This window comes from Balaenoptera ricei, chromosome 3 (assembly GCF_028023285.1).
Source record: "Balaenoptera ricei isolate mBalRic1 chromosome 3, mBalRic1.hap2, whole genome shotgun sequence".
In the NCBI taxonomy this organism is placed as follows: domain Eukaryota; kingdom Metazoa; phylum Chordata; class Mammalia; order Artiodactyla; family Balaenopteridae; genus Balaenoptera; species Balaenoptera ricei.
Window position 1 is genome coordinate 156,168,383 of NC_082641.1, and position 25,434 is coordinate 156,193,816.

The 25,434-nt window shown below is 38.9% G+C and overlaps 1 protein-coding gene across 1 annotated transcript in view; it reads right to left on the reverse strand.

The window, feature by feature from the left end:
- Window positions 1-21,906: 21,906 nt before the first annotated feature.
- The window catches only part of LOC132362732 (ELKS/Rab6-interacting/CAST family member 1-like), a 136,886-nt gene continuing 133,358 nt past the window's right edge, over window positions 21,907-25,434 (reverse strand). Inside the window, 1 exon segment of the mRNA XM_059917708.1 lies at window positions 21,907-23,484. Coding sequence (XP_059773691.1) covers window positions 23,424-23,484 — 61 coding nt within the window. The 3' untranslated portion in view covers window positions 21,907-23,423.

Here is a 25,434-nt window from a genome sequence, read left to right on the forward strand (position 1 = left end):
TCCTCTTTTCCTTTCTACTTTTTTTTTCAATTCATCTTCATCCAACTGGCCTTTCTAAATTTTAAAGAAAACAAGACCATTTCTCGATGGATTCAGATACTATCCCAAGTTAATATTCCAACCAAGTTCTTGTTCTTCCGGGTCTCATCACCAGAAATTTCTGAGCCTAAATCCTCTCTAGTTACTAGGATCACCCATTTTCTCATTTCTCCCTTCTCTAGTTCAGAGTCTTGTCAGTTTAGTCCTTTCCCTAACAACAACTTATAATAAGGTGACACAGCAAAGTGATGAAAGTCTAGACGGTCTGGTTTTAGTCCTGGGTTTTTGCCACCTACTTACTGTGTGGCATTAGGCAAGCTATTCAACCTCTCTGGGCCTCAGTTTCCCCAAAAAAAGGTGAATATTACATACCTACAGGGTTGCCATTATGAGGATTCAGTGAGTTAATATTTGCTAAGCACTTAGAATAGTACTTGTTGTAGTCTAAGCACTACAGTTGTGCTTGTTAATAATAGTAATTGCAATTCCAAGCGTAAAACTTACTCAGCTTTCTGTCATAACTTTGAAAGGTTGGTCTATCTTTTGGCCGGCGTTTCAGGTAACTGAGTCGAGGCACGGGCTGAGGCATTGCTACCACTGGGTGGTGTGTTCCCAGAACTTGGAACAGCGGTGTGAAATGGGTAGTGGTTCTACTTGGAGACGGGGCAGACTGGACAATGACGGCCCGGGAAGGAGGTGTGGTGTCCATAGCTTCGGGGTCAGAGGTGCCGCCTGCTGAATGACCAATGGCAGCCGAAGCCGTAAATGGGGGGCTGGGGAAAACAGGGGTAGAATGGACAGTGACGGCCCGGGAAGGAGGTGTGGTGTCCATAGCTTCGGGGTCAGAGGTGCCGCCTGCTGAATGACCAATGGCAGCCGAAGCCGTAAATGGGGGGCCAGGGAAAACAGGGGCAGAATGGACAGTGACGGCCCGGGAAGGAGGTGTGGTGTCCATAGCTTCGGGGTCAGAGGTGCCGCCTGCTGAATGACCAATGGCAGCCGAAGCCGTAAATGGGGGGCCGGGGAAAACAGGGGCAGAATGGACAGTGATGGCCCGGGAAGGAGGTGTGGTATCCATAGCTTCGGGGTCAGAGGTGCCGCCTGCTGAATGACCAATGGCAGCCGAAGCCGTAAATGGGGGGCCGGGGAAAACAGGGGCAGAATGGACAATGCTGGCCTGGGAAGGAGGTGTGGTGTCCATAGCTTCCATATCAGAGCTGCTGCCTGCCTGATCTGAGAAAAGAGAGTGAAAGTGGGAGAGCTTCTCCCTAGCTTCTAACTCTTCTCGAGGTCTAGCACGCACTGGACAGCTCAGCCTGGTGCTGTGACATTCCATTGTACGTGTCACAGAGCAAGGGCAGGCGGGGGCGGGGGTGGGGCGGGGGCCACAGGCAAGCCCAGCCCGTGGAGAAACCTGGCCCAAGGGCAAAGAGCCCGAACCCTTCTGGGACTTCTCGCTGTGGGTGGCAGGTGTTTGGTACCGGATGGGCCACCGTGCGGAGACTGTTGGGGACTCTGGAAGCCTTCTCCTCCAGAGCTCACCCTGCCTGGGCACCAGCTCTGCAGGTGTTGCGTTTAATGTTGTCCCAGAGGTCTCTTAGGCTGTCTTCATTTCTTTTCATTCTTTTTTCTTTAGTCTGTTCCGCAGCAGTGAATTCCACCGTTCTGTCTTCCAGGTCACTTATCCGTTCTTCTGCCGCCGTTATTCTGCTATTGATTCCTTCTAGTGTAGTTTTCATTTCAGTTATTGTATTGGTCATCTCTGTTTGTTTGTACTTTAATTCTTCTAGGTCTTTGTTAATCATTTCTTGCATCTTCTCGACCTTTGCCTCCATTCTTATTCTGAGGTCCTGGATCATCTTCACTATCATTATTCTGAATTCTTTTTCTGGAAGGCTGCCTATCTCCACTTCATTGAGTTGTTTTTCTGGGGTTTTATCTTGTTCCTTCATCTGGTATGTAGCCCTCTGCCTTTTCATCTTGTCTGTCTTTCTGTAAACGTGGTTTTTGGTCCACAGGCTGCAGGATTGTAGTTTTCCTTGCTTCTGCTGTCTGCCCTCTGGTGGTTGAGGCTATCTAAGAGGCTTGATGGGAGGCTCTGATGGTGGGTAGAGCTGACTGTTGCTGTGGTGGTCAGAGCTCAGTAAAACTTTAATCCACTTGACTGCTGATGGGTGGGGCTGGGTTCCCTCCCTGTTGGTTGTTTTGCCTGAGGCAACCCAACACTGGAGCCTACCTGGGCTCTTTGGTGGGGCTAATGGCAGACTCTGGGAGGGCTCACGCCAAGGAGTACTTCCCAGAACCTCCGCTGCCAGTGTCCTTGTCCCCATGGTGAAACAGAGCCAGCCGCCTCCTCTGCAGGAGACCCTCCAACACTAGCAGGTAGGTCTGGTTCAGCCTCCCCCAGGGTCACTGCTCCTTCCCCCGGGACCCGATGTGCACACTATTCCGTGTGCGCCCTCCAAGAGTGGGGTCTCTGTTTCCCCCAGTCCTGTCGAAGTCCTGCAATCAATTCCCACTAGGCTTCAAAGTCTGATTCTCTAGGAATTCCTCCTCCCGTTGCCGGACCCCCAGGTTGGGAAGCCTGACGTGGGGCTCAGAACCTCCACTCCAGTGGGTGGACTTCTGTGGTATAAGTGTTCGCCAGTCTGTGAGTCACCCACCCAGCAGTTATGGGATTTGATTTTATTGTGATTGCGCCCCCTCCTACCGTCTCATTGTGGCTTCTCCTTTGTCTTTGGATGTGGGGTATCTTTTTTGGTGAGTTTCAGTGTCTTCCTGTCGATGATTGTCCAGCAGCCAGTTGTGATTCTGGTGCTCTCGAAGAGGGAGTGAGAGCATGTCCTTCTACTCCGCCATCTTGGTTAATCTTCCCTGTAACAGCCAGAATGTCTCTGGATGAAAATAGAATAAAATTAAAGCAATATTTTTCACCTCCTCATTCCTCTAGTGGCTTCCTTTCATCTTCGTTTCTCTCTCAGTCCAAACCTGGTCAGTCTGATTCTCGCTTTCTGACCACTCTCACTATCTTTTGAAGCACAGAACCGTGAATCCACTCTTCCGATAAATCTAAGATTCATGACATCTTCTGCACTCATAACTGAATTTCTAGACATCTCATTCCTGGGATAAGTTCCATCATTCCAGTTGCTTATAGGAATTCAAGACAACGTTAGTATACAACGTTCTGTTACATATCTTTGTTTTAGGACAAGCATACTGACCTTGAGGTGAGACTGAAGGAAACAACAAATCCAGGAAGAAAGTGTGAAAGAGAACGTTAGAAAAAACTTAGTGAGGGCGATATTCAGAAATAATATTATTCACAGACATAGACAAAATATAAAGCACAGGATTAGAGAAGGGAAAGGAGTCACACAGATTCTGCACTGGCAACAAAAATTAGTCATTTCAGATTTTCAACAAGTGTATTTTCATATTAGATTACACCACTGTACCTTAATGTAAGTTTCTAAAAGAACAAATTTTGTCTAAAATTTACCATTTCCTAGGGCAGGAAAAAAAGTAGTTTCTTAAACACAAAGGAAAAGAAAAGAAGGCTAGCTGCTCCCCTTCTCGTTTAAGTAGCTAACTGTGATCCTACAACGTCAGTCAGCTTAGTGCTATACACACCCATCTTAGAACTGACAACTCCTTTACCCACCCCAGTCCATGTCTTAGACCCAAGTCATCCAGGAGCAAAAGCAGAAAAACACTGACAGCTTCAGTTATTCTGTAGAAAACAGAACTCTAATTCATTTGGAAAATTTTGAAATAATTTTCTCAAATGTGAAAATAATGTTTTCCTAATTACACCCATTATTTCTCATTCCAAATCTATCAAATCCACCCCCAAAGGCGCAATCTAAAAGCAATAATGAAGACTATATGGCTCTATACACATCAATTCATTTCCAATACTGCTCAGCAGAAAGAGATGCAAAGTAGCCATGATTCCTATTCCTACCTTAGCACGAAGCCCCTGAGGTTCATTACTGCTTTTCATAACAACAGGCAGTTTTCCCTTTTTAAAAATTAATCAATTTCATTGAAAGTAGTATCGATATTATCCTCCAAATACTTAAGACTTCTAACAGCCAGTGCCATCCAGCTCACCTTCAGGATCTAAATTTTACTTTAAGAATCTAAGAACTAAGAATCTAAAAAACAAGAAGTTTATTTCTTGAATGCAAGCACCATTTCAACTTGCACTTTAATGTTTTCTAATATTTCAGTACTAAAACGAGAGTTTTTTAAAACTCATTGTCAGAATAATGAAAGGCAAGGATAACAAGATTTATGATCGCCATCACATAAGATAAATAGATGAAAAACAGAGAAACAAAATGACAAACAAAACTCCTCACAACCACACAGCAAATACGTGGTGGATCCGTGAGAGGAATGTAGGTCTGCTGACACACCTCCTGGACATACTTTATATGTCCTATGATGCTTACAGACTCCTGAAGGGATCTACAAAAATCCACGGATCTTTGGCATTTGGAAAACAGTGTAGAATGCAGACAATGTTCAAAGTCAAAGAGAGGCCAATCATTTATCTAAATGACTGTTCCCAATGCTCTTTTTTATTTTTGTTGGTTATGACACATTACGTTAGAATAATTTTAGATCAATGATGACACTCACTGAAATCTCATATAGATGCAAAGTTTTATATGAGACACGAGAAAATCCCTGAAAAAAAGAAAAATTAAGCTTATTCCTGTTGAGAGTGAGCAACCTTAAGGATTTTTTTTACTATTTTACAGTTCAGGAGTCATATTTCACTTTGGCATCAAACTTTAGCTCTTGGGAAAATAAATTTAGGAGAAAAAAAATCTGCATATAGAATAACTATATATAATTCTAATGTTTCCAGGGTCAAGTAAAAACTTGAGGTAACCATCAAAATTTCTATCAAGACTGTAATAAATTATAAGGTGCTGTGCCCACAAGAAACTTTAGGAAGATGGCCTAATAGAACTGACTATGTAAAGCGGTGTGATTTATTCTTCTTTTAAATGAAATCAGTGAAATTCATCTAGGAGGAAGAAGGAAGAAACAAGCGGCCCCCCCACCCCCAGAAAGGAAGCTGAAGCCAGCAGGATCTGATAAAGAACCAGTCGCCTTCCGTTACAACAGTCGCAGCATCTCGTTTTCCCTTTTTCTTTTCATTTTTTTAAACACAACCCATTCTCCCTCAAGAAAGCACACACAGTCACCACACTCATTTCTCCTCTATTCCAGCTACGTCAAGACCACATTCACCAACACTGTCCTTCGTGGATCAAAGATACATGACTATAAATTTAAAAGTAAGGAAATGCTTTAAGGAACCATTTTCCTTATGAATTGTATACTAGTTTACGCCAAATCTATATACAGCTTAATATTAATTTCCCTATGGGAGATTTCTGAAGACATTAAGCTGAATGATCAATTCGGGATTTCTTTACAGAAAAAATATTTACAAATATGAAGATTAAATATGTAGGTTTATATTCTCAGGTTATACTGTGCCATAGATGCCTGAATATACTGTGATACCAATATAAAATCACAAACATAAAACCCACTTTCCAAATGAAAATGTCAACAAAAATTTTAGGTCAATCTAAGCAAATAAACTTTCAGGATGCAGTTAAAACAGTCAAATATCTAATGATAATAGTAAACATATTCATCTGGTTACACACATTTAAAATGGAATACATGAGAAGATAACGTTAATTTGGAAATACTTCCTTCCACCCCCAGTCACTGAAATAATTTTATTCACTCTCTTTGCGCACATCTTCAGTATCAATTCACCAAAGGAAGAAGATGTGCCATTACTTTATGTATTACCAAGAAATAAAAAAATATATACCAATTAAATCACGCCATTATTGATTCACGTATCCCAGTTTCAGTGATGTTAAAATGTAAAAATACAAGTTAGAATTGGTATTTCACTGTGACAGAAGAGGAGAGAGGTTATCTATACTTTTGTTTAACCTGCAGATAGAAAAGTAATCCTACTGAATTATATTAAATAAGAATATTTAATGCATATGCGTTTACTTATATTTTTACAGAAAGAAAAGTATATGGGCAATGGTAAACATATTACAAACATATAGAAGAAACAAATATAAAAATATATTCAATATAACAAACAAGGGTATAAGGGACTATTAAATCTCCATCTGTTTGATCAACGGTCTGAATGTGCGGGGGATGGAAAGATAAAAGTGAAGAAATGTGGGATGATTAGACAGTAAAATGAGAAAGGAGCTGTGTCTCTATGTTTTAATGTATGTATTTATTGGGCCCACAACAATGTACAGTCCTGGGACAGAATGTGATAGATACTATAACAAAAGCACACACACACACACAAAAAAAAAAAAAAGGAAAGAGACATTACTACCTAAGAGAGGTCAGTAAAGTTTTTTTTTTCCCCAAAAAAAGATAACAATTAAAAGGGGTCAAATCCCCACAAATGAATAAGGGGAAAGAAAATTTTAGTCAAAGAGAAACTACTCAGAAAAAGCAGATAACAAAAAAGCATTCATCTCCTAATTCTAAAGCCCAGTTTTAAAGAAAACAAAGAGTTAAATCTACTAATAGCAGACCAAAAGTTGGAAATATCTTGTAAACTCTAAGTTTGCCAACACATTTTGAAAGATTTATAAAAAATAAAAATAACTCCATTTTCATTACATAAAATTTCAAGTACTAGTAAGCTTTAAAAGCAAATAAAAAAACTTAAAAGGTCATATCCTCGAGCCATGAGGATTTATAAGCCTAGCAACTATCTTCCCTAAATTCTCCAAATACCACCAGAGAAGTACTTTCTCTTACACATGCACGCGTGCAAATAACACCACAGACTAAATCTCACTCCCGGCATGATGGGAAAACGACCCCATTCTTTGTGTTCAAGCTCAGTTCATTATGTTCATCTTGAACTACAGAAGTATAGATTCCTCTCACTTACCAAAATGAGGTTAACAGTTACTGCTGTAGCAATTTAGACAGTTAATTCAGGGGCTAACTACCTTGAGCCTGAATTCTGAGCAAACTGGGAACACCCTTGCTTTAAAAAAAAAAATCAAGCAGCTCCAAATCTTATGAATACATCATATACCAGTTGTTTAATAGAGCCAGCTGTTTATAAACCAGAATGTAGTTCCCTTGGAAACATTATAAACACAGGTTAAGTTTTCTTGCTAGTCCACAAAATTTAAGTTTAATCATGATGTAAAAGCCTAGAACTAATAGTTCTAGATGAGGTCTGGAAAAGACAGTTAGCAAAGAAAATGAAAGCAACCATCACAAAGCAGAAAAACTAAGTTTCCTCCTAATAAAAACCTAATATAAATCTACTTACGAGACTGGCCCCAAAATGTGCTTATGTACCTATACATATGTGTGTGTGTGTGTGTGTGTGTGTGTGTGTGTGTGTGTATGTATGTAAATAACAACACTGATTCCTGGTTCTCTTGCCTTTGTCAGAATAGTACCAGTAGCAGCACACTATCCTGGCTTTCCCTCTCCATTTTACATCTCCATCTACGCTACAGTTCTAGGACCTAAAATTAGGAGCCTAGGATCCAAAACAACCTGCTAGCCTTCTATCCAAACAACCTCTCAAGCCATTATCATTTAATACTGGTCACAAAAATTAGAAGACCAGACTTAAGAGTCTGAAGTTCAACAAGAAGCCCCTTTTCCGTAATAATTCTGTATCCTGGGGCACACATCAATTGAGTATGTTAAGTATGACTTCCCAGGAGAGCTCAACCAGACCGCAAATGGAAACCTCCTCACTGAAATTTCTAGGTACCGGCAAGCTGTGGAAGAACGCCTCTGCCAGCATTGCCTACAGAGGAAAAGTCCGCTCCTTGCTGGAGCTTTCGTCTTCTGAGGCTAGATGATAAACTCCTGGAAGGCAGAGATTTTGTTTGCTTTGTTCCCTGTTGTGTCCCCAGAGCCCAGAACAGTGACCAGCAAATAAGAGCCTTCATAAGTAGAAAAATTCATTCATTCATTAATGAAGAAGGAAAGGGTATATACTTTGTGGCAAACAGGAGAGTGAGTTACGGAGAGAAAAACTAAACTCACAGATTGGCTATTATTCTCAAGAGCTTGATAACTACAAATCTTACTAACAGTAGTGTTTTTAGAGATGCATATTTAAAGGGAGAGTAACCAGGTAAAAGGAATAAGGAATAAAAAGAACTTTAGGGTTTTCAAAGATTAAACATGTCTAAGAAAACATGTCCTTTCTTCTCATCTTTTAATCCCTCTTATAAATTTCAAAACACAACCCCAAATGAAATCTACATCCATTAAAATTCCAGTTTTTATATTCCCACAAATCAGGAAATACAGTAAATCCAAATTTCTTATAAATTATTTAAGTTACACAATAATATTCTATTATTCTTTACATCACTGAAAATTCCTAACTTTCATAAACCAAAGGCAATCCTTGATACCTAAATTATGTGAAAAATCAGAAGATGGGTGTGTTCTCCAAACATAAAAGTTTCTAAGTGGGATGCTGAATGTAATTTAAATAAACCTCACATTAGAGTAAAAATTGAGGATTTCTAGTGCAAACACCAAACTCTGCAGATTCATTAGTGCTTCTGTATCAGAAAAAAAAAGGTAATAAAGCAAATACAGAAGCAAAATTATGCACGGGGGATAATGCTCCCAGTATACTGCCATGGCATGGGTATTTAGCTAAAGGGACATGAGTGAAAGAGCAGACAACAAGCAATTCTTTCAGGAGTCTGAAAAGATACTACTATCAGAATTTCATCAGCCTACATTACTAAACATTTTAAACATTATGCCAAAGAAAAGGCTATTCATCGTGCATCTAAATAGAAACCATAATATGCTCACTTGAGAAGAGAAATATTCAATTTACATTTTGGGTTCCTCATGCTAATCGAAATCAATCTACTTATATAACACGTCAATCTTTAGGTTTGTTTTTACTATTATTTTCTCCCTTAAAATCATCTGTGGAGACTATCCAGAACCGCCAGGTGATGACTTTCTTGAAGTGTCAACCTGGGTAGGCTACAGCACCCAGTTAACTTAATCCAACACTAATCTACATGTTGCTATGAAGGTATTTTGCGGATATAAGTAAAGCCTACAATCCATTTAAGTAAAGGAGATTACTATCCCAGATAATCGAAGTGGGCTATCTCAATTCTTTGGAAGGCCCTAAAAGCAGGTTTCCCAAGGAAAGAAAAGAAATTTTGCCTGCGGACCACCGTTCTGGCCCATGCCCACGGGAGTTCTATCCTGCAGGTGATCGATCTCCTCCTGACAGCTTTCCCATACACATTTCAGACTCGCTTAGCCAGCTGCTGACAATCATGCAAGACAATTCCTTGTAATAAAACGGATATATATGTATCATATATATATAAATATATGTATGTATCTCTCCTACTTGTTCTGCCTCTCTGGTTGAACTCCAACTGATACACACCACAGTACGGAATATAAATTTAGAAATAGTACTTCTTCGATTTAATTGGGAAAAATATTTTGTATTTGCAGATGTATGGGTAGGCCTACATAATCCTCGTTTTAAAATTGCAGTAGCTCAAGACACTGGTACAACACTAAATCATCTGACAGGAACTACCATTGTTCTGGAAGAGCAGTGTAAGGGACTATTTGTTTTTCTCAAGACCACAAAGAATGAGTCTGGGAATTCTTCATGATTTAATCTAAACCTATTAATATTGGAGAATCTTACATAAGTACTAGGAAATTTTAAAAGAATAATAAGAATTTTCTTTAGCCCAATGATAACATTCTGCTGTCATTTTTGCACTTAGAAGGTGGCTGAACACCCAGTAAAAATGCATGCTACTTCCTGAATCAGGGTGTGGCACTACAGCTGCATCGCCTGAGAGGCTACTACTTAAAGGGCACTCCAGCAAAAGAACCACCACATAAAAGATGGGCTAGAAACCAAGAATAAGACAATTATATCCAACAATATCAGAATCTTAGCAGAGAGAACACATACTTTATCCACAAGCAATGGACCTAAGAGGTACTGTTCAACTGGATATATAACCGGCTGGTCTTTAATTCTGATCAAGCAAAACCCCCAGCAAGCCCCAGCAGCAGCAAGAGTGGCAGCAGCAACTCCTCGAGTACACAACTGTAGCCTTACTTAACACTCACTTTCCCAGGAAGTCCCAAACAAACCCCCCCGACGGTGCAGGGACAGAAATGTGGCGTGGAAGGTACAAAGTGCGGGAGGCTGGCTTTCTGGGAAACAGCATGGCCAAGAGGGACATGAACACAGACAGACACAGAGACCAAAACCCCAATGGAATAGGACCAGGATAAGACACGCCAAAAGAAAGGTGAAGAAACTCAGATGAGGAATGACAGGGAGCCAGACACCCACACCCAGGAAACAGTGGAACAGCAACATAAGAAGCAAACGGTTAGTAAGAAACACAGCAGCCACGCACACGCAGCTCAGTACTAAAACTCTGGGAAGAAAAGGCATAAAATAATTCCAATCATCTTTTATTCCCCTCTTAAACTATGCTGCTCAATAACAAATTACAAAGCCAGTAGCAATTGAGTTTTTAAAACTGTTTCTTTTCTCGGTAGCCAGGAAACTGTGCGTCGAATCTTAAAAGAAGATTACAATGTTACATGACCAGAGGACAAAATTCTATAGTACTTGTTCAAATTTATAAGTAATATTCTGTGGAAAGAACAGATCATTTACAACTCTCTCCCCAAATGTGAGAAATATAGTGGCTAATAAAAGCTATCTGGTGTGCTTTGGATATCAAATATAGATTTAATTCTATTTCTTACTCTCGTTCAAATCACGTCCATCTCCCCAAATCAGTACTGGGTCCAAAAATGAATTGAAACATTTTTCAAGCAAGGTATCTGGAATAGCAAGCAATAATTTCAATGCAGAGTTCTAACACAAAAAAATCAAACTGAAAAATAAAACTTTATCAAGAAATTTCTTTTCTGAAAGACTGAAATACATTTAGTGGGAAGTCACTAATCCATCAGAAGTATCGTATTTTAAAATCTATGAAATTAAGATTTGAATAAAAGTCTGATTTCAAAAAATAAATAAATAAATAAATAAAATAAAAATAAATTACATCTATGAAGTACTGCTGTTGATTTCAGGGTGACACAAAAGCAAAGAAAGGCATGTACTTATGTAAGTATGTAACGAGAGTGTGTGTGTGTGTGTGTGTGTGCACGTGCACGTGTGCTGGGGGTAAAGATGCAGTGCAAACAGGGAAGACGTACAAAAAACATACATAATCTAATCTTGAGACTCTGATAATTTGTTAATTCTGACTTAAAGAACTTCATCCACCCATCTTATCCAGAACCAGACCAGAAAACACGAATAGAGTTAATATCAAAATAAGAGGAAACAAATGAGTAGGTGATCAGCTCATTCATTCGCACTTTCAACTTAGTGAAGAAGAATTGTGAGGGTTGGACTTTATCCTTTTAGTTTTTTGAAAATCAAAATTCTATGGGTACAGAACAAGAGGAAAAAGTTACTTCTAGGGGAAAATATCAAGTCTACCAATATCCTAAAAATTTAAAACTTAGTAAACAACTTATGAAAGTAGTCTACTACTTCCCAACATTCAAGAGCATGAAAATAAAATACTTCTAAGAATCAGGCTCAAAGGAGTCACATGGATTAATGACTTCATTCTGTCACTGCCAGTCTCTCTGACTGTTCAGAATACAGTGATTAATGCAGTTCTACTGGAAGAACTATTTCTATGCACTTGTGAATTTATGTTAAATACATGGTGTAAAGGAAGAGGCCAAGAGGCATACGCTTTATCTTTAGTACAAAATACCCTAACAAGAAAAAAAGGCAAAGAAAATTCCAAGAGAGCTATCTGGCTGGTTCTGTTTAAACAAAGCTCATTCTGAAGAAGTCAAAGTCAGAGCTCAATAAAAAATCACATCCAAGTCTCCTAACTTGTCCTCAAAATGTCCCTCCTTCTAAATTTGACCTATGTACCAATGTAATAGCTTGCTTCTCCACAATACAGAGTCTAAAAATTCACAGCCCAAAAGAGCAACGGCTCAACATAAAAGGTCTAAACCAATTAAAAATTTTAACTCCTTAAACTTGAGGTTCATTTGTTCCTTACACAGATAAATAAATAATGAGAGAGCAAGTGGCTATCTGCACTCTCTTGATTAGCCAGTAGAAAACTTTAACTTCTTAATCAATGAATACTTTCTCTTTCCAATCAATGATGCTGAAGTCCATAGCTTCCCAATCTATTCCCACTCCGTGTTGCCATTCAGAGACTGCAACAGTGAAGCTACACTGACTTAGAATAAAAAGTAGGTAATAAAGTAAATTGAGAGGCAGATATATTGGAAAAATATGTCCCGAAAAGTACATAGTTTTAAAACCATCCTTCAACCTCTCTAACATAGAGAGTGCCTCTTCAGCTTCCCTTTCCTTACCTTTCCAACTCAGCAATCTTCTTATCTTTGTCATTCTTCTCATTTTCCACCTCCTTCAAGATTTCCAAGAGGCGGTCAACTTCTGCCTGGGCCTTGCTAGAGTCATCTTTGTACCTGGCAATCTCTCTCTCCAATTGCTGTATTCGATCACTCATCTCTGGACTGGCTCTGGCTTCCGATGCTGCCTCGTGTGCCTGCAAAGAAAATGTCCAAATTCTATCAGATATACATACAGTGGCAGTGGGCAAACCATGTCCCCAAAAGCCACCTATACTCCAATTTCAACAGGGGATTATCAAACATCTAATAGCTAGTCTTCAATTTATAAGGTTCTTCTCTGCTTAAATATTACATAGACAAAATATCACTACACAGTTACATTTTTTTTTTAATAACTGGAAGTTTGTACCTTTTGACCACCTCCACCCATTATACAAACACACACACACACACACACACAGCCCTCCATTTCTGACAACTACCAATCTGGTCTCTGTATCTATGAGTTCAGTTTTTGGTTGGTTTTTGGTTTTTACATTCCACATATAAGTGAGATCATACAGTATTTGTCTTTCTCTGTCTGACTTACTTCACTGCCCTGCTTTTAAAATGTAATAATGCTAGGGAAGCACTTATCTACTAGAATGGGATAAAATCTGAAATATGATATTTAACAATTATTCTGGGTCTTACATTTTATTACTAGACTCTTATCTCAATCTTACATTAGGAAATATGCTCTCATTTATTTTAAGACAATTTTTTAAAGTCAAAGGGTTTTTTATTTTCAATAAGGCAACTTCCAATATAAATTAAGTTTAGAAACAGACATGATGAAATAGTCAAATTCATTCAACATCTAGCAGAACTGAAAAAGCTGTATAAGACAGGTATATTGTTAATTAAGATCTCTGTGATCTACTTTCAAATTCCTGGGCATAGGTTAACTTACTGATTCCATAAACAGTTATGTGTTAATGAATAAAACTAAAGCTGATTCCCAAATATAATTAATAAATTGTTTTTATTATATTATTATTTTAGATTTTATTCTAAACAGCAAAATTCATACAAATACCTTCATAAAACAAGAATGAGTAGGCCTGTTCCATACGGGAAGCTACTGGAACTTCAGTTCCAACATGTAAAAAACTCAGAAGTCATCACTACTATTTTTACAAGAAGAAGTTGAAAAACAGAAAATCAATGAGTTTTCTAGGACCTATCAGAGAACTGAGGGTCACAGGAAAAATTACCCCTCCAACATCAAGAGACACTGGCAAACCCACAGAGCTGAAGCTGAGATCTGCTCACCTGGAGCAGAAGCTGTGAGCAGAAACACTTAAGTGGTAATTTTAAGGAACTGCTGGGGGCTGAGTGTGGATGTACAAGCAAGCGAGTGAGGAAAGTCCCAGGGCCGGCGGTTTTAGGGGGGCCCGTACTTTCATGGGCTTTAATCCAGGAACCACACCAGGGTCTCACAGTGAAGAGCCAACAAAAATCCCCTTGTGGTTCTGGCTGCAGGAGGGGAAGAGTAACAATTGTGAAATATGCCCAAAGTGTACTCTATCCAAAGACAGACCCTCAGGAGTAAAAATTTTAACAGAGCTTTGTCCTACCTGGGGAAAGGGCATTTCTCCCACTCTCGCCCCTGCTAGTAAAAAATAAGACTCATATATTTGACACAGATGTTGGAATTACCAGACAGGGAATTTAAAGTAACTATGATAAATAGCTAAAGGCACAGGACTTCCCTGGTGGTCCAGCGGTTAAGAATCCGTCTTCCAGTGCGGGGGACACGGGTTTGATCCCCGGTCAGAGAACTAAGATCCCACATGCCGCAGGGCAACTAAGCCCGTGTGCCGCCACTACGGAGCCCCCACGCCTCAACTAGAGAGGCTGCATCCCACAAACGACAGAGCCCATGCGCTCTGGAGCCCGTGCGCCACAACTAGAGAGCCCGCGCATCACAACGAAGATCCCGCATGCCACAACTAAGACCCAACACAGACCAAAAAATAAATAAATAAAATAAATAAATATTTTTAAAAAATAGTTAAAGGCGCTAAGGGGAAAAGGAGACAACACCCAAGAGTAGAGGGGCAATGTAAGCAGAAAAATGGACACTGCAAAGAAGAATGAGAAGGAAATGCCACATATTAAAAACATGGAAGATCTTGCTTATAATGTGGAATCTGAAAAAGGTGAACTCAGAAAAGCAGAGGGTAGAAGGGTGGTTGCCAGGGGCTGGGGGTGGGGAAATGGGAAGATGTTGGTCAAAGTGTACAAACTTTCAGTTATAAGATGAATAAGTCCTGGGGATCTAACGTATAGGATATTGACTCTAGTTAACAATGTTGTGTTGCATACTTGAAATTTGCTAAGAGAATACATCTTAAAAAGTGTTCTCAACAACCTAAGTGTCCATCAGTGGATGAATAGATAAGAAAATGCGGTATGTACGTATGTATGTATGTATACACACACAGGAATATTACTCAGCCATAAAAAAGGGGGAAAGTCTTTTCATTGGCCACAATATGGATGGACCTTGAGAACATGCTAAGTGAGATAAGTCAGACAGAGTAGATAAATGTCATTATGACTGCACTTACATATGGAATCTAAAACAAAAACAAAAAGACCAAGCTCACAGAAAAGACCGGTAGCCTGCCAGAAGTGGGGAGTCAGAGGTGGGCGACATGGGTGAAGGGGACCAGAAGGTACACATTTCCAGTTACAAAACAGTAAGTCCTGGGGATGTGATGTACAGCATGGTGACTATAAATATGTGCTGCATATGTCAAAGTTGCTAAGAGAATACATCTTAAAAGTTCTCATCACAAGAAAAAAAATTTATAACTATGTATACTGATGGATGTTCAATAGATTTACTGTGGTGATGATTTTGCAATATAAACAAATATTGAGTTGTTATGTTGTACACCAGAAACTAATAAAATGTTATATGTCAATTATACTACAATTTTTAAAAAGTGTTCTCACCACACACACGAAAAAAGGTAACTATTTAAGGTTGATGAATGTGTTAATTAGCTTGACTGTGGTAACCATTTCACAATGCATACATAGATGAAAGCATCATGTTGTACACCTTAAATATATACAATTTTTGGCATTGAAAAAGCTGAGGAAAAAGAAAAGAGTGAAAATGTATATTGCAAACTCTAGAGCAACCTATATTTAGGTTGGAGGAGGGCGTTGTGGGAGCAGTGTAATAGGAAAACATCACTAATTAATTAAAATGAAAAGTTACAGTTGTCCAGAATGAAAGAAGGGAAAATACGAAAAGTAAAATGGCAATTAGCAGAAAAACAAGTAATAAATCAGAGGAGGGGGAAGCCACCAAGTCCTCTACCCAAAGATAACTTTATTTTTTCTCATGAACCTAAACACAAAGTTTAAGAGATCATAAAAATGGCCAGCTATAGAAGTATCATAACAAGGAGATTAAAAATAAACAAAGAGAAAATGTGGGATTGCCATAAATAGGCGAGTTTGGAATATTAGTGAATAACATTTATTACTCTTGACAGTTACTGCTCAGTTTCATAATCCTAAATACATCTAACAGTCTTACCTTCAATATTCCAGTATTTAATAGAAAATTACCTCCACTTCTTTAGTGAGGGGGAAAAAAGTCAATTACCAAATCTGAATTAGTTAATCTCAAAAAAAGTATTTTCCTACTTATTCAAAAGTAACTTTAAGCTACTGGATTTTCTTCCTTTCCTTAGCTTAAGAATATGACTTCATTTCTGGCATACCCTAAATAATGATTCATCACAAGGTGTTCATGCTGAACACACCCAATATATGTCAAAAGAACACCACCAAGTCTCAAGACTAGGCTGGGCCCCCTTCTCATCAGTAATCACATGAACTGGACCCAGTTAATCAGAGTTGGTAACTCAGAGATAATAAGTATGAAAGTGCTTTGAAAACCACAAACTGCCATATAAATATTAGAGAGGTGTAAATCAATGAAACGGATAGTAAATACCTGTACCAAATTCTAATATTCACCGGTATGGGTGACTATCACTGTTAAATTATCTCTTTCCAGGAAGCCTAATGCTAATAGAAGAAAAATATCAGATAACTGAGATTTTTACATTGTGGTCTTACATTTCATCTACAAAGGAGCTGCATATTTTAATCTTACTCTGAATTGCCAATTTTCTAAGAGTTTGGGGACTCTCAGGAGTAAAGTAAAATAGGATAAGAATGCCAAGAGAATTAATCAAGGTATAAATGGTATTTTGAATTTTAGGAGATTATTACTCCACTGGTAAGTTATTCCATATGGACACTATAGAGTTTTCTACTATGCTGTTATTTAAAGCAAAGCAAGAACAGTCATCAAGACAGTATGGGACTGGCACAAAAACAGAAATACAGATCAATGGAACAGGGTAAAAAGCCCAGAGATAAACCCACTCACATAGGGTCACCTTATTCTTGATAAAGGAGGCAAGAATATACAATGGAGAAAAGACAGCCTCTTCAATAAATGGTGCTGGGAAAACTGGACAGCTACATGTAAAAGAATGAAAGCAGAACACTCCCTAACACCATACACAAAAATAGACTCAAAATGGGTTAAAGACCTAAATGTAAGGCCAGACACTATCAAACTCTTAGAGGAAAACAGAGGCAGAACACTCTATGACATAAATCACAGCAAGATCCTTTTTGACCCAGCTCCTAGAGAAATGGAAATAAAAACACAAATACACAAATGGGACCTAGAAACTTAGAAGCTTTTGCACAGCAAAGGAAACCATAAACAAGATGAGAAGACAACCCTCAGAATGGGAGAAAATATTTGCAAATGAAGCAACTGACAAAGGATTAAACTCCAGAATTTACAAGCAGCTCATGCAGTTCAATATCAAAAAACAAACAACCCAATCCAAAAATGGGCAGAAGACCTAAATAGACATTTCTCCAAAGAAGATATACAGATGGCCAACAAACACATGAAAGGATGCTCAACATCACTAATCATTAGAGAAATGCAAATCCAAACTACAATGAGGTATCAACTCACACCAGTCAGAATGGCCATTATCAAAAAATCTACAAACAATAAATGCTGGAGAGGGTGTGGAGAAAAGGGAACCCTCTTGCACTGTTGGTGGGAATGTAAATTGATACAACCACTACGGAGAACAGTAGGGAGGTTCCTTAAGAAACTATAAATAGAACTACCATACAACCCAGCAATCCCACTACTGGGCATATACCCTGAGAAAACCATAATTCAAAAAGAGTCATGTACCACAGTGTTCATTACAGCTCTATTTACAATAGTCAGGACATGGAAGCAACCTAAGTGTCCATCAACAGATGAATGGATAAAGAAGATGTTGCACATATATACAATAGAATATTACTCAGCCATAAAAAGAAATGAAATTGAGTTACTTGCAGTGAGGTGGATGGACCTAGAGTCTGTCATACAGAGTGAAGTAAGTCAGAAAGAGAAAAACAAATACCGTATGCTAACACATATATACGGAATCTAAAAAAAAAAAAAAGTTATGAAGAACCTAGGGGCAGGACAGGAATAAAGATGCAGATGTAGAGAATGGACTTGAGGACACGAGGAGGGGGAAGGGTAAGCTGGGACGAAGTGAGAGAGTGGCATGGACATATGTACACTACCAAATGTAAAACAGATAGCTAGTGGGAAGCAGCCGCATAGCACAGGGAGATCAGCTCAGTGCTTTGTGACCACCTAGAGGGGTGGGATAGGGAGGATGGGAGGGAGATGCAAGAGGGAGGAGATATGGGGATATATGTTTATGTATAGCTGATTCACTTTGTTATAAAGCAGAAACTTAAAAAAAATAAATAAAGCAAAGCAAGAAATTGGAAAAGTTTTCTTTAACCTTTTTCAACTGCGAGTCCATCTTCAGACACTCTTCCTTCTTCTGCTCCAAAGCAATTTCTAGTGTCTCAAGCCGTGAGTCCTTTTTCAGTCCTGCGGAAGCCAGGGAAGAAGCATGCTCTTTCAGATCCAAGAGTGAAGCCTAAAAGAAGCAACATACATCTAGGATAAATACTATTTATTAACAAAATGGAGATTTAAATTCTTAAATTTATTTTCCTGGTGGTTTGTAGTTTCTTTCCGTTAGCATATACTGACATATTTCCATTTCAAGAACATGAAATACAGAACAACAACATTAGCTCTGGCTTTCAAGTTCTAACTAAAACAGAATGAATTCCCAAGAAATACCAACTGAATAGTGACTTAAAGAGCTCTACCAATACATATCCATTCCCACAAAATAAATGGAAGTAGATCAAGCTTTGTGAATGTAAGCAGTAACCTTAGTAGCTACACTGACTTTTTTCTTCTCTTCTAATTTTGGAAGAAACATTCTATTAGAAACACAAATTCCCATAAATTTTCCTAAAGATATTAGAAAGAAAACCCTGAGAATGTCCCTAAAGCTCATTATTATCTGATCACAAGGCATTAGGCATTTCTGCTATTTAGGTGACATCGACAAGATTCTTCAAAAGTAAAATCAAAGTCTATTAAGTCACCTAACTGGTCAACAATCATTTAAGATTTCTCTGCCAATGCTGAGGTGATCGTTAAGAGCTGATGTAAATAAACTGTCCTCCTTGTGCATATGCCGTTCGTCTATCAGCTTTCTCACCATTAGCACAATATTTCTCCAAATGTAACTGGAGAAATACTGTTATTTTAGGATCTGTAAAACGTCATTAGCAAGTAAGAAGCCAACTCATAACAGTTGCAAGAGGTAAGAGGTAAGACTTAGGAAAGAAATGATTCCATCTACTATATCTCTGCAAAGCTTCCTGAAATAATCCCTGCTATAAGAAGATTCTTTAAATCTTCCAACAGACCCTTTTTTTATACGCATTATGTAAACACCAACAACATATACACACAATGCACTGGCTAAGCAAACCAAATAATTCCATTTTGGTGATCTTGACCTCTTTCTCTGAGAGGTCGCCTTGCAATAGGCTGACTTTTTCTTTCAGGTCTTTAAGATCTTTTTTGTAGTTATGAATTTCCTCCTGCTTTTCTTGCTCATCTCGGTCCTGCTGGTCCTTCAAGCGTTTGATTGTCCGCTCCTGATAAGAGAGTACATCAATACATGAGAAAATTCCTTTCATACTTCTATCATATGACTGCAATTCAGCTTCTAGCTGATAAAATTTCACACTTCCATCCTCCATTCAAAAGACAGTGATAGGTCGTTAATAACTGACCTTGTAAAGAATTCAACCTTCCAACCTATCTTGCCCTAACATACATCTGGTTTTGTTCTTTTGATTCCCCTAGGTTTCTTTTCCTATAACCTTAATTAGTATTAGATGTCCCTAGAGTATTCTTTTGGAATAATCTCATTTATTCAAATCCCAAGCAACAAAAAACTTATACATATACCCTAAGGACAATAAGTAGCAAATATTTCTTTTCTATATATAATTCACATGTTGCCTACAAAGCAATGGAAACAACTCACAACTCACACAGCAAACAGGAGGAGGTTGGAGAGATTATGATTTGTTGAGCTTAAAGCATAAAGAAGGATAAAGAAAAGAGAAACCATTAAAACTTCTGTCAACAGATACTCAGGAAGTTTGAAAGTTGAAGCAATTTAAGTACATTTATGGGTATTATTTCTGAATATATTCGGGGATCAAGCCTTGATCCCTGGGCAGGAAGCCTGAAACATTCTGAGTCCAAGAGGCTTAAGGAACAGTAACCCTATCCCTTAAAGAAAAAAGAAGAAGAAGAAGAATCCAATTAAAATGCCCCACCAAGAGTCCTTAAACCTCCTCCAAGACATTAACACTTGTCATGTTGGGCCACTTCTTTATTTAGTCAACCATTCCTGTAAAAACTAGGTTTGCTCATGAAGGCAAAATGAAGTGGCAAGGCCACGACTAGAAAAATAGCAAGTACACTGTATTAATAACTAAAACCCATGAATATATTAGATCCCAATGCGGCACGGTAAAAGAGAACTAATGTTGCCTCCTGATGGTCAGCGTCTGACATTCCCACATCACCGATTCTAGCTGACCATACACATAAAAAGAAGATAGTAAACAGGGAGCACATGGCTAGTTCTTTAGAAACTTCAGCCACTGCCCTCCAGTACGGAATCCATCCTGCCTAGCAACAGGTGCTTAAATTGGCAACAACAAAACGAATCTTCCTTCCCTTACACTGGGTACGTCAGCAACAGTACAGGCAGCTCTTTTCCCTTTTGCCAAAGCGACTTCTTCTGTCTCCTCTATCAAGTCTCAGCACTAAAGTGACTTTCAGATTAATGAGAAGGCAGAAGAAATGTGTCTGTGAGGAGTCTGGGCCAGTCACCCACCTTCTTGGCAAGGGCCTCCTCCAAAGTAGTCAAGGCGGTGTCAGTGTTGGTGGTGTCAGCCTGCAAGGATTTGACTCGCTCCTTCAAGCTGCTCATCTGCTTTTCCTTATCTCTAAGTTGCTCTTGGAGATTTTCAATCTGAGTTGTGCACACACATTTAAGGGGGGAAAAAAAAGGAAATTCAGAGAAATACAAACAGTCACAATAAAAATCATTTTAAGTTGGAAACAGGTAGATCAGGGCTGTCAGTGTGTGCTCTGTAGAAGTAATTTAACCCTAAGGGTCTTAGAACTTCATGCAAAGCTTTAAACTGAGAACTTATAGCCAGAAGAGAGAAAAGACATACACATGGGTATGGTCATACATGCAGAGTCATAAATCTCTATAAAGAAATAAGGAAAGTAGCTAGGGAGAAAAGACCCAACATATAGGGATGGGGATAAAGGGAAGACCTACAGAGAGGAAAGCCATGAGAAACTGGATTACTTCCAAAGCAACAGTGTAAATGCCCAGAGAGATTCCTTTAAAAAATGCTGAGGGAGGACAGCAAATTGAACAGCTGGATGCTAAGAAAAACAAATCAGCTGTAAAAAGGAAAAACTGTTCTTCAATTTATTTATTTACTTATTTATTTTTGGCTGTGTTGGGTCTTCGTTTCTGTGTGAGGGCTTTCTTTGGTTGTAGCGAGCGGGGGCCGCTCTTCATCGCGGTCGCGGGCCTCTCACTGTCGCGGCCTCTCTTGTTGTGGAGCACAGGCTCCAGACGCGCAGGCCCAGTAGTTGTGGCTCACGGGCCCAGCTGCTCCGCGGCATGTGGGATCTTCCCAGACCAGGGCTCGAACCCGTGTCCCCTGCATTGGCAGGCAGATTCTCAACCACTGCGCCACCAGGAAAGCCCGGAAAAACTGTTCTTAAATGCTAGTGTTCAAGTTAGGTTTTTATATCATCTTTTATTTCAACAGCAAGCATTTTCAATGAAATTTATTATTATAGTTATTCATTCCTTCATATACCCTAGTACGCATTCATTTACTCAAAAAACTATTGGTGAAGTCTCTATTACATGCCAGGCACTAGTGACACAAAGAAAAATGAACAGACCCATTTTCATTATAAGATGGGAAGGGGACTTTATGTACCTGAATCCAAGCTATGGATGGGCTTCCGTGCCATTCTAACGAGCACACATTTTACTCTAGACAGATGGGGACTATTAGGGACTTTTAAGCTAAGAAACAGTCCGGTCAGTTCTGTATTTCAGACTGATAATTCTGATAGCTGTGGAGAAGATAGTCAATATCTAAGGGGAGTTACGTAGAGGCATGAAAACAGCTAGGAGAGCGTATCAATTCAGGTAAGAGAGTTTGGAAACTAAGTGAGTTAAGAGAGATGGAAAATAGGGGATGGGTTTGTGAAATAGTGTGGAAACAGCATATTATCACTAGGGAGACTCCCGTACACACAATGAAAAATAGGAAGCAAAAATATGGAGGAACTGTAGAGAGAGATTCTTAATAAGCAAAAGGAAAATAAGTAAGACAACTATTCTAAAACTCACAAACTTCATTCTTTCATTCAGCTACGTGCCAGGCAGTTTTCTAGGTGTTGAGGATATAGAATTAATCCAAACAGACAAAAATCCCTACCCTCAAAGAGCTTAATCCTAATATGATAGACAAGGAATGAATGAATGAAATGAACATAGTATGTAGGATGGTGATAAGTCCTACAGAGAAAAATGAAGCAGGAGAATATAATATCATCGTCTACTCTTGAACTAGCTGGTTTATTTCACATGGCTTTCAAAAAGCAACATAAATGTTATCTGCTTTGGGACGACTTTCTTGCTCTTATCCCCATGACAATAAGATGACCACAGTCTGTATGCCATCACACATGAACAAAGTATTGATCTACATACATACATATACACATCTCCCATTCTTTTCTCTATCTATACATTTATCTCCATTCTTTCATCTATCTATACATTATAACACGAATCTCCAACCATATTGTTATTACTCATTCTATACACATCTCCACAAATAGACTGGATCTTACTCCTCTACCCCAGCTTTGTATCTTCATATCTGGCACACATCAGGTCTATAATAAATTCTGGTTCATTAGTCAGTAAATAATACATAAGCTTGGACTTTTATAAACTGTATTTAGGCATACACATAGACTTCTGCCAAGAAAAGAACTACAAAAGAACCTAAATCCAACCTTCAAATAATTCCTGCATCAATCAATTTAATATAAGCTCTTTAAGGGTCTGCTTCATTCCAAGCAGACCCTTCCAAGGGGAAGAAAAAAAGGTCCCTCTCTACAGTCCCTGAGAATTCCACAGCAGAACAAATAAGCTAAGCGAAAAGATTCAGCGAACTCAGAATAGGGAACCATGAGTACTGTCAGGCTTGGATTTTCACTCTTTAACGAAGGAAGAATCCTACAGGTGAACCACTGCAACTGGCTCCAGTCTTTTCCATGCCGATAAAGTCCAAAGCATACTGTGAGAGAAAAGACCATCACATATGAAAAGCATTAGTTTCCTTTAGTTTAATCAGACACTCCTATTGGAATCTCATATGGATCAATACTTAGGTAAATTCACAACCACTAAAGAGATTTTGCCACTTAAAAATCTAGTACTCCATAACATACAGAAGGCAATGCCCTGGTGTTTACATATTTAACCAGCTGTGCGGGTCATCCTAGTTGCTGACATATAAACCTTACACACACACAAAAAAGATATCATTCTGTTGATTAGACTTTTTTACCAAGGAAGAGCAGTACAAACCACCTTTTTTAAAAAATAAAACTTCATAGAACCAACCAAGTTTTACATACAAGAAACCAGAGATTTGTTTTATGAGCCCACCTAATATACAAACAGCCCTTACATGCATAATAAGGATTATACCCTTCTTTCTCCTCCATCATCAGCATCTAAGAAATAATTAAGATGTTCACTGTTAACAATTCCACTTGTATAATTTGTATGTAGGCCAACTATTAAAGGGATCCATTATTCTTTGCCAGCAAAAACAAAAACCAACAAACAAAAAGACTTTTCCTGATATACTCAGGTGCAGAAGCTGCTAAACCAGGTAAAATCCCCATTAACAAGTTCTCCCTAAGCTACTTTCTTATCCAATTAGCCAGCTGTCTAAACTGCTGAGTTGGAGGGGAGGAAGAGGATGGCTATTCCTGGAGAGCAGAAATAGCCACGCCATGGTGAAGAAAGGGCAGCGCTCACTAGAGCTGTCTCCTTTGGGCAAGCTGCTATCGGCAAGGAAGACTTGCAGTAGATACAGGTATGTGCAAACCAGCTGCAAGAGCATTAACCCAAAAGAGGCTCTGTGTGGTGTGTGGGAGGATGGGTGTGTACAAAGCACTTTCCGTTTACCCAGCATCATGATGGACAGCAGCTGAATCCTACTGAAAACTCCTTTTATATATCCTCACTTTGGTTGAGACTCAAAATCGTGATTTTGTGATCAAGGCTCTCTGGGTTCAGACGTTGCTAACCAAGGGGTGTATGAATGCTATCATATTAATCTTGCCATTATTCTCTTCTTTTAACTAATCCAATATAGAGGCTGTGAAAACTGTTCACCCTAATAGTCCCATATCACACCCTTTCAGTATTTACTATGCAACTGCTATAAAATATATAGTGGAAATCCCATTCTATACCAAGTTCAATTATCCACAGGATCTAAAATACACTATTTACAAAAGCTTTGAATACAACAGCTAAGAGAAAAACTGGATCAGTTATGCACATACTCGACTATTAATGATAGAGATGACTGCTTCAGAATCATGCTAAGTGGAAAAATACTCCTTTAAATATGCTCAGAATATCTACCCAAGAAAAAAACTTTCCATTTTGTAGAAACAGAAACCACAGAATCCCTAAAATGGCAATATGATAAAAACAACAAAAAATTACTCGTGATGGGGGTGGTGGAGGAGGCGGCGGCAGTGGTGACAAGAGGCACCACTAACACAGAGAGTGTGGTATGTATCAGGCACTGTTTTCAGAAATCTATGTATAACAACTATTGAAGCTCCGCCACAAGACTATAATTATTAGGCAATCTAGCTCCAGAATTCTACTCTTAATCACTGTGCTATAAATAATATGTTCTATGATGGGGGGCGGGGGGGGGGGAAAGAAGAATCACACAAAGATGTCTCAAGCATCTTTCCATAAATGATTCCTTGTTATTAAGTAGTGTTTATCAATAAACACAATGTTATTACTACGGTCACATATGAAAATATTCTCCCCTACAGAAGCAAAGAAGGAAAGGTGGAGGTACCAAACCACTGCCAATGCAGAAGAGCATCTTCCATGTACTTCCGTGTATAGTCAAACATAACACACTAAAGCTGGTGGGCAGAACCAAAGGTACTTGATATCAGGATCAATATCATGATAGTATTAA